Genomic DNA, 11,209 nt, shown 5'->3' with positions numbered 1-11,209 from the left:
TTAGTTTTCCTGTTTTGTTTTTGACAGGAATTTATCCATCAATGGACAACCAAACACGCACCTAGTTGCTGCTTCTCCAAATTTCTTATGATAATAACAGGGTTCAACTATTCCTGGTGTTTTGGAACGAGAACGAGATCTTGATCGTTGGTTGACCATCTTCTCTACCGTATCTAATCTTGCTTTAATCTCATTTGTAAATGAAAGAATTAAATCCTCCAATTTGCTGATACGTTTGTCTATTAAGTCTTCTGACGTTTTTGACTTGGCATTTGCAGCCATAACATAACCATCATTTTGACTTTTCTGATCCATGATATTGTCAGCTACTCGAGCTAAAGTCGCAAGATCAGCATTATCAGTTACTGTTAATAGTTCTCGTACGTGTTGTGGTAGCTTATTTTTCCACATCGAAGAAAGATACTCATCATCAAGATGAGGAGCAAGCTCTCTCATTTTTAATAGTAGTTGAGTTGGTTTAAGTTGCCCCAATTGGAGATCATTTATTAGAGTCTGCATTTGTTTTTCCTTAGACTGCGTGAGACGTTTAATTAGATGATCCTTTAGGTATTCATACTTATTCTCTTCAGGTGGATTTCTAAGAATGTCCGTAGCCAACTCTATTGTTTCTGAGTCGAATGTTCCCACTACAGCATCATATTTCGCTATATCACTTCTGATTCCTTTGGACCTAAATATGGATTCAACCTGTATAAACCATAAATCAGGTTTATTTTTCCAGAAAGCAGGTAATTTGGCCTCAGCGACAGTAGCTACAATTGCGTGTCTGTCCACATCAACAGCTGTTTCTTCTTCTTCACATGCTTCCTTTACTCCCAGATTTAATTTTTTTGCTTTACCCTTAGCTTTGGTTGTTGGAGCTTCTTTTGAAGCACAAGGAGTCTCGTCCTCTTTTACCATTGTACCTGATTTTTTTTCGGTTAACAAAAAAATATTTCTTTGAAAATTGAGGTTAGGTCTCTTAATCCACTTGGATCACGTCGGGGTCACCAATTTTTAGCCTTTTTCTGAGGGAAGAAGGATTCTTAGAATAAGAACAATTATTTAAACAATTTAGTTTATTTATTTATAAGATTTAAATTATTATTTTCTTTATGTAATTAAACAAATATATTTCACTTCCACACGTGTAGCTGTCTAGCCTCGAGCCCTTTCTCTCTCCTCTTTTCCGCCACTGCTTACTCTTGGCGCCTCACTCGCCTGCTTCAGGGCTGTACTCGAAATCTTTAAATTTGGCGCCCGAATTCTCGGAGCTGCCACAGATTGTGATGAACAGTGCCCTCTGACGTAGATTTTGATCTCTCGCACGCAGTTATTAGGAATACACAAAAGAATGATCAAGGATAAGAGAAAAGGTGCAGAAAATTTTTCCAACAATTAACCAAATTAAATGAAAACGAAGAGCTGGTTGAATAATAGTCGAAAAATTACTCCAAAATGAGTCAATGTGAAAGTTGTTTTTTTATTATTAAACTCTTCGCACTGACGGAACACATCAACTATTATACAACCCAATATTGTACGATTTCACCGAAAATGTAGACGCAGACAGTTGGTCCCCACCAACTTCGATCTCCGCATAATACCATGGTCAAGGATTACACATCCTTCAAATGCAGTAAAATGAAAAAAGATTAAGTTATAAAATTAGGCAAACAGACGTGTTCTAGCGTAGTAAAATAAACATATCTGAAAGTATAAAATAATCCTTTGATGTAGGTATAATTATTTTCAACCGATATATTGAATAGAAAGTAAATTTCTGAATTTATAAATTTTTTTTTAGAAATTTTTACCAGCCTGTATAGGACTTTTTACTACTTTTTTTGATAATTTTTACCAGCTAAACTAGTACTTTTTCCTAAGTACTTAGCTATTTTTACTAAAAAAGTTGTTGATTTTTAATTTTTTTGGCTAGTAAAATTTACTCTAAATTGACTAGTAAAAATTGCTAGAAAATTTTTTTATTCATTAGTAGATATGACTTTTAACAATGACGTATTGTTTACAATAATGTAAATTTGTTATAAACAATTACTATTGGAAAGTTCGTATAAACACAGACGAAGTGTGCTCAGACCTATTTTTTGAAGAATAAAATCAAGTTTGCAGAATCTAAAAGGATCACGCTGATCCATCGCCGACTTGTACTTCTAATAAAAACTCACCTTTTTTACCCATAAAATCTGGAAAATCATTGAAATTCGAGGCAGAGACTCTCAACTCCAATTTCAAGGTTTTTTTGAATTTTACCAGTAAAAAGATAATTTAAACTAAAAGTACGAGTCGTGATGTATCAGCGTAGTCTCTTTGGATTCTACAAACTCGATTTTATTATAAAAAAAAAAATAATTATAATTTTGACGTTGTTTAAAAGGGTCATTGTTCCGAATTTTAACAACTAAAATTATGTATATAAAAATGTACGAAATACATATTAAATAAAGTGAAAAAAAAAAAAATAATAAACAAAGATTATTGAGTGATTGTGTTTTCACCTACTTAACCTATCAACCTACTCTACCTGCCAGATTAAAATATCGACTTCAACCAAAATTTATTCGGAAAAAATTATTGACTTTGCGTTCAGATACCCAAGGTCCTCCACAACAGACTAAATCAAATCTTGTTATTAGTCCAGTCAAATGAGGGAAATGGAAGAATTTTGGCTTGCTACGGCCAAAGTAATGATTGATAGATGACTAGATTGGAAATTTTGCGAGGAACATGATGGTGTAGGTCAAAAATGTTTGGCACGCATAGAGGGGGAGTAAATCGCGAAAAACGGCCCCCCATCGAGAATTTCTCGATTACTATCATAGATATAAACAAATGTTTTGAATAAAAGTTGTTCACAATGTAATTTTAATAAAAAAAAGGTCTGAACACTTTTTTTCATATCTATAATGGATAAAAAGTTATTCGCGACTGAAGCTTCACTATTGACAAAAGCTTCAGTCGCGTCTAAGAAAATGAATAAAAAATAATTAACGCTACAAATATCACTTTGTGGCGATTTCTTTTAAAACATGACACACAATTACCTCAATCAATCTGAAAATGGACACGATCTTGACATATCTGAGAACATGTGTGCCAATTGTCGCACGTTTGTGATGACCAGAAGTCATCCATTTAAATTTAAAAAAAATAAAAACATGTATGTCTATTTTCAGATGTGTGAGAGATATAAATTTTTTCTCTCCCAAATAATCAGTTATTTTTACCTGTTTTCATTTTTTTTTAATTTGAATGGATGACTTCCTGTCATCACAAAGGTGCAATAATTTGCATACATGTTCTTAGAGATGTGAAAAACATGTATGTACAGTTTCAGCTTGATTGAGGTAACTATGCGGAGGATATAAATTTTTGTCTCACACATAATTATTTTTTTGCGCTGAAAAATTGGAAAAAAGTGCCGAAAAAAGTATAGCTAGATCGATAGGAAATTTAATTTTCTATCGATCTATATACATGATTATGGGACCTAAAACTGAGATATTTTCTCCAACATTTGAAGCGCGTAGAACTTAGAAAAAATTCTCGCGCTGATAAATTTCAAGCTCGGCAGTCAGAAATACTTTTTAACTATCCAGCATGGGCCTAAAACATCCCCTCTTCACTCACCGTTCAGTTTCCTTGTCACTCTTATGGTTGGAGTGTGCATTTCACTCGCGCTTATGCTTTACAATACTCGGCGCGTGCGCAGACGTTTTGTGGGAGTGCGAGTGAAATAGAGAGATTTCTATTATTCTCTGTCGCATACAATGGCGCCAGAAGAAGAAAAGCGCGCTTGGGCCCCCAAATATTAAAACCTGTCTAACTTTGACACGTGAAAAGATAGAGCAGAATTTTGCATACGTAAATTGTTTAATTTTTGAATTTGCCCATTTAAAGCCAAAAATCGGACTGATCGGTGCATTTTTACAAAAATTAGAGCGATTTAAATAATTCATTATTAATAAAAATAATTTTTTTCCTCTAAGAATATAGTTTCATATCTCATGTTTTAAAAGAAATCGCCACAAAGTGATATTTGTAGCGTTAATTATTTTTTATTCATTTTCTTAGACGCGACTGAAGCTTTTGTCAATAGTGAAGCTTCAGTCGCGAATAACTTTTTATCCATTATAGATATGAAAAAAAGTGTTCAGACCTTTTTTTTATTAAAATTACATTGTGAACAACTTTTATTCAAAACATTTGTTTATATCTATGATAGTAATCGAGAAATTCTCGATGGGGGGCCGTTTTTCGCGATTTACTCCCCCTCTATGCGTGCCAAACATTTTTGACCTACACCATCATGTTCCTCGCAAAATTTCCATCAGTCATCTAGATAGATAGTCATCTATCAATCATTACTTTGGCCGTAGCAAGCCAAAATTCTTCCATTTCCCTCATTTGACTGGACTATAAGCATAGGGATTTACAGTCGAAACGTTGAAAAGTAAATGTTCAGGTCAATCCTACAACATTACCTAACAGTTACCTCTAAAGAGTACCTGAGTACAGCCCACCTGTGATGTATTCGTACATACAGCATAGCTTCACTAACTCAGGCTATGAGAAATAGAAAGTTTGCTGCTACAGGTTTAGTCCCAAAATAAACGTGGCACTGAATGTTTATAAAATAAAAGAAGATTTTAACTTTAATTTGAGTCCAGTTTGAAGCGGTAACTCGATAGGTACGTTTCCTGTCTAAAAAAAAAAAAAAATTTTAAAATGTCTTTCCGAGGTAATGGTCCCATAATAATCAAGGAACTAAATGATTATTTTATTTTACATAATAAGTAATAAATTTTAAGCCTACTTTGAAGCGGTTACTCGATCAAGAGGTACGGTAGTGTCTCGTGCGCCAAACATAAATCGCCGCCACCTAGCCCTTACGTCACGACGAGGCACTACCGTGTCTCTATACAAATTATAAGATGATTTTTGCAGGTTATAATTTTTGAATTAAAAATTTTTTTCTTATTATAACATAAACATGGGCTGAAATTAAGAATTTGCTCGGAAAGCGATCGTTGACTTTCGATTAAGCATACTATGAAGTATTATCATTGCTTCATTCATAATATAGGAAATTGAAAAAATTTCGTTGCGCAAAAATTGAGTAAAATGAGAGTTTTTTCATGGAGCAATCATACGTTTTTTTTTAACAAGTTGGCGATCAGAGTTTTTAATTGCTATGAAGTTCTCTCACTAACAGATTATAAAGTTGGTAACAAGTTAATTTTGCTCGAGCGCGAATATACAAATAATTAAAATATTTTCTGAGCAGATTTATTTTTTTTTTTAAATATTCCTTTTCAGTTAATATGCAAAAAAAATGGTGAAATCTCATCAAAAACAGCCCCCTCCTTCTGGGGTGTACAAAAATGTGCGCCAAACATAAATAACGACAATGATGAAATTACAAAAAGTTCTAAAATCATTAAACGCCAATTATTCAAACCTACGAATCAACAATATTTAAAATGAATTATTTTCTTCGGTTTTTTTTTTGAAAAAAAATTTAGTACGTTTAATGACACAATAAACATAACAACCAGAAATTTGGCGTGACTGTTATTTAGGTTTTATAGAAGCATGAAATTGTGAAAATATTTAAGCCAATTAATAAATAACAGATGGCATGTAGCCTAATGCTATCTTCAATGCAGTGTTTTGGCCTGTTTCCAAAATTTTTCGAGTAGAAGGGCAAACTGAGTGTGAAACTAAGCAAGCCCAATCTAATCTTGCTTTTGTTAGTCCCTTGTAGACTTGCGATAAGGTGGATGGCTGCATTCTCCAAGCTTTACGAGCTACTGACTTCATCACGCCTATATTCCTGTTGACATTTACCTTAATGCTATTTACAAAAAGCTTTCAGTCTAGTTTGGAGTCTATGATTACTCCTAAAAATATTGCAGAATCAGACTTTCTTATCATTGCGCTCTCTAACTTCACGAAAACATTGCTTTTGGATCTTTTCTTGAAAAATGATTCTGACACAATAATTTTTATAATATACATATGGACGCATCGATGTGCTGATTATTTAATTACAAAAATAAAATGTTTCAAAGAATTAATGAAATATTCGCGTGCCTTGATAGTCTTCGATGAAATATAAGTTTAGAAAGTATTTTTGAGTTTGAATTGAGCGTGTTTTTGGCTTGAATTGGTCGTATTTTTGGCGTGGAAAACAATTTAGGCTTGTTTTGGACATTGAAAATTTCTCTAAGTCAGAATTGCGCTTTAATCGAGTCTTTATTGGAATGATTTTTTATTTTGGGCTTTTTTTGGGCCTATTTACTTTTACTCGGGTAGTCCCGCATATGAAGTCAATTTGCTACTCTCTATGTTTGCAGAAATTATTGAAATTTTCAGTCATGTTGTAAGCGTAATTGTAGCTATCGAGTAAAATTAATTATTTTTCGTGTATAATTAGAAAGAAAAGAAGATTTTCCGTTTTCTATTGTTCTCATATTACTGTAATGACGTTTCTTCGAACCAGGGCACGAACGAGAAGCCCATCTCCTTCAGTAAATAATACACGAAAAAGACGTTCAAGGCGATCACGAAGTCGTTCACGAAGTCGAAACAGTCGTTTGCGTAATTCACGCAGCCGTTCACGAAGATCACGCAGTCGTTCAAAACAATCACGCAGTCGTTCACGACGATCACGTAGTCGATCACAACGCTCTGCTTCATATTTTGGTCGCAGCAGTTCTCGTGGAGCTGTAAATAGACGCCGTAGTCGTTCAAGATATTATACATGAATGTATGATAATTGATTCAAATGAACCTTGAAAAAAATTTTACGTAGAGACAAGATACGTTTTCATATTCTTACTATAAAATTTATTAACCATTAATTGTGGATGTTTTTATTTGTATTAGTACGCATATATCTATGGTAACCTCAAATGTAGGCACTTATCGTAATCATTTTTATTGAGTTTATTACTATCATTAGTCCTAACATTACTGAATAATTTGAATTTCATCGATTTCTACGAGTGACATGAATTTACGAAAGTAAATCCGTATTGAATACTATGAATATAATCATTGATAACAAAGAAAATTTTTAGTCTATCTAACAAATAATGCATAAAAAAAACATTTCCTCATGTTGGATATACACGATAAATATTGAAATAATTATAACATTAAATGTTCATGAAATAATTTTTTGAAGACAAGAGTATTCTGGTAAGACGGAATTATATAATGCAAATATATTATTTCTCTACTCATTCTTTTTTAAAAGGATAGGTTTGTCCTATTCATTCTCTGTTATTCTTCCCGTGAAGAACAAGTTCTGATCTGATCAGAGCTGAATTTTTTTTATCATATGTCACATGTTTCTTTCAATACTTATATATAACATAAGTATTGAAAGAAACTAGAAAAGTATAAAGCACGATTAAAAGAGAAAGACAAAGTAATTCTAGCATTGTCAACAGTTAATCTGAAATTGGATAAAAAAATTTTGAGCAGATTTGATCAATTTGAAAGTAAGAAAAATAAAAGATATTAATCAAGCAACACAATTAAAAAGTACGAAATATTTTTATATTAAAGAAATTGAAAGCGATGGAGTAATACTATATACTATAGTTACTCAAATTAAATACATAATACTTTGAAATACATTAACTATTTTTGAGCACTTCTACTCAGATTTAATGAAACACACTTTTTGGGATTGAATTGAAGGCCGAGCTAATTGGCAGCGGTTATAATAGTGTTGAGTAAGAACTCGATCTCAGTGGCAGAAGACGCCAACAGGACCATATCGTCAGCATACGTCAGGATATTAACATTTTTATTGTGTAGCTGATAACCGGCTTGCATAGAATTGCATTTCTTGATTAGGTCCTCTATAGCCAGCGTAAAGATGATTGGTGCACATGTTATAAGTGTCAAATCGGAGTAAACGTGACTCAAGTAAAACTTTTTTTCAAAGCCATGTACACATGCTTACTATTATTTATGTTTAGACAGTTGAACTTTTCTATTGTAGTAAGTAGGTAGGCTAAAAATCAATAAAAATACTTTTTCATTCTTATTTAATTTCAAATTTGTCAATGAATTAAGGTTTGATCAATAAGTAGCACTTTTACCTTAATTTTTTTTGATATTTTATAATCAATTCCTGTTAACAATACTGAATAAATTTCAGAAATTCTAAAACAATGGGTTTCATAACGATAGATGATGAATTTGTCGACGAAAAATAATTTATTAAAGTTGAATTTTACAAATATATTTCGATAATACTAGTGGACTTACATTTAATCTTAACATAAAAAATGTGCTGTTGAGATATGTATTGTTATATATATTATGTTTATTAAAAACGTTAGTGTAATTATAAAAATTTTGGGTGATAGGCTGGGATCATTAAATTCATTTTTGTTTTACTATTTGTTTGACTAATTTTTAAATTGTCTATTCGAAACGCTTATTATATCTACTAATAAAATTTGATAAGAAATAATAGCAAATAGAAGACAAAAATTATATAAGAAATTAAGTGGTATACTCTGAAGAATACAATAATTACATTTTAGGCAATAAATTTAGAATATATAAAAAAAAAAAGATAATTTTTCGATGAACCGTCATGTCCATTGATCGAGTTTTAAATACAATTATATATAATTTTGGGAGGACCAAAAGAAAGAATCTAAATTCTAGACAATTATACACAATTATATATATATATATATATATATATATATATATATATATATATATACGATCATATAGAATGATCTAATGCGTATTTTATACATTTGTATAGGTATCAGATAAAAGACCCAGTTATTCACCCTGGCCTAGTTTCTGATCGTTTTAATTCCATCTTTTAATGAGAAAAAACTTTTTTTCAAAGAGGAAATAAATTTTTTTAATTTAGATTCATTTTTCGCCTAATCGATGACAATTACAAAAAAAGAAAAATTAATAACTAAATTTAAAAAAATGAGTCTGCGGATTAATTATTATGTAAGTATGAAGATGTAATAAAAAATATATGGACAGGTCATTAAACAACTTTAATTTCATTGAAAATAATTTTAAAGCATACTTAAAAGCATCTTACTATTAAAAATTAATGGTCAATAACTAGGCTCAGTTTCGAAGGCACGATACAGTTGTTAAAACTGAAATGCTAACCTATTATATACGAGGTTATTTATTCAGTGACATCCATAAAATGTTGAAATAGTACTGATTATAGTTATTTTGGATTTTTCATAATTGGAGCGAAATGATAACATTTAATATTCATTTTAACAAGTAAAAGATTATAGTTATCTTTCAAAGCAATTTTTGGAGTAGTACAACAATGATTGAGAATAGAATGTCAATTACGTTAGTATTTCTATTATTATTATTATTAATATTGTAATTGGAAAATGTTCATAATGTTATTTAATTAATAAATATGATTATTTTCATTATTAAATAATTAATTTTTTTCGTTTAGGAGTTGAAAGACAAGAAAAACAAACTATAATGATAAACCATGGTATTGGAGCAAGCGATAGTAAGAGTGGAGGCAAATATTCCTGTACGAACAACCGCCTCAAAATTTGACATTCCAAAAACCGCATTATTTTATACAACCCGCAGAAATATATCCTCAAGCATTTTTGTGATTTTCTATCACAACTGTTGAATACTATAAGGATCTTATTTAATACTATGAAGAAAAAAACAGTAATGCTCAATTATATGTCTAGTTGTCACTCGTACAATGCTTTTCGTAATCATCAATCAAAATGGAATTTTAATAATATTGTTGGAAAAATTTCATAACAAAATATTTATCATGTTCTTCAGTCGAGCAACTTTTTTTTTTTAAAAAAACTTTATAACAAATATTATTTATTATTTTTGTTACCGAGTACTTATATCAATCTACTTTTTTCGAGTACTATAATTTTTTATATTTATATTAAAAACAAAGATTTAGAAAATGAAGAGACAGAAGTAAATAATAATGAATTCATTTCAGAATCACAGCCAATACAACATGTTACAGTTTATATAGTAAATATTGGAATGGTAGGTCAGAGAATACTTGATCGAGCCAATTACTAACACAATGATTACCCAAAACTAAGTTTATTTAACACTTTAAGAAATACTTGAATAATATTTATATAAGTAAACCAAAATACAAAGATTTTTATCAATATAAAAGGAACTCATCGTGACACCAAGGAGCTTTACGAAAGAGAGTAAGTAATGGCGTTCAGGGAACAATCCCACAGACTGGAAGCAGAGAAGAGAGACGTAAATAGAAGTTTATTTTTTATGGGACAATGTCGCTGGACATTTTGATACGTGTTGTTGCTGTCAGATGGCAGAATGGTCGAGATTCTGTGGGGACTAGGGAACATCCACATATATTATTTATTAACGTGAACACTCAATTATTGTTTAACTATAAATTTATTTATTTAAGATACGTAGAGAATTAATAACAAATATAAATATAATTGCAAGTGCGTGAAGCGTCACAAGCCTGACAAATACTGAATACTCTCACGCCCGTACGGCGATTGCAGGAACTCTTGAGCTTGTGGGTGCTCCGCGCCGGTAACTTCCCAATTTACCAGCTAGCGGTTCCCCACAATTCTGTGGCTGCATTGCACAAACTTCTGTAGTCAACCGACAGAGGCGCAATTGTGCCGGCCTTGGCAGTTGGCAGCAGTGGAAAAGCAGGCAGGCAGTATTAAAAAAAGAAAAGTCTAATTTTATGTTCACGCCACAGCTATGGTTTAACCCATTAACGCTGAGGTGATCAGAATTTTTGCTAACTTTTCAACGTGTTTATTTATTATGTTATTGGACCAAAAAAATAATGCAATACCTCTAATCCTACGCGAAATTTGATGTTCTTTCAGAATCTGAGCCCAAAATTTCGATTAGACACCGAGAAAAAAAAATATGGTCGATCTAAACGTGAAAAACGTGAAAATTTTCGAAAAAAAATTGTTTTCGCATTTTTTTTCACAATGATACCGCAAAGGTATCGACTTTTTACTATGATCAGAGGTGATCATGGCACTCGAACATTAAGAGGAATTTTTTTCAGAAAATTCCATCGACGCGTTGCTTCAAAATGGCGGCGAGAATGAAAAAATTTTATAAAAATCTTAATCTATCGTTTTCCTAA

General features: G+C 31.5%; 1 protein-coding gene across 1 annotated transcript; it reads right to left on the bottom strand.

Moving 5' to 3' along the window:
• LOC118063792 (uncharacterized) lies at nt 1–921 on the bottom strand. Its single transcript, XM_035077942.1, has one exon. The coding sequence runs from the start codon at nt 919–921 to the stop codon at nt 1–3; it is 921 nt and encodes a 306-aa protein (XP_034933833.1).
• Between the last annotated feature and the right edge of the window lie 10,288 nt (nt 922–11,209).

This window comes from Chelonus insularis, unplaced genomic scaffold, assembly GCF_013357705.1.
Source record: "Chelonus insularis isolate UGA/USDA-ARS -01 unplaced genomic scaffold, ASM1335770v1 contig_147_pilon, whole genome shotgun sequence".
NCBI lineage: Eukaryota > Metazoa > Arthropoda > Insecta > Hymenoptera > Braconidae > Chelonus > Chelonus insularis.
Note: the sequence above shows the minus strand (reverse complement) of the source record. Positions and strands in the feature narration are given on the sequence as shown.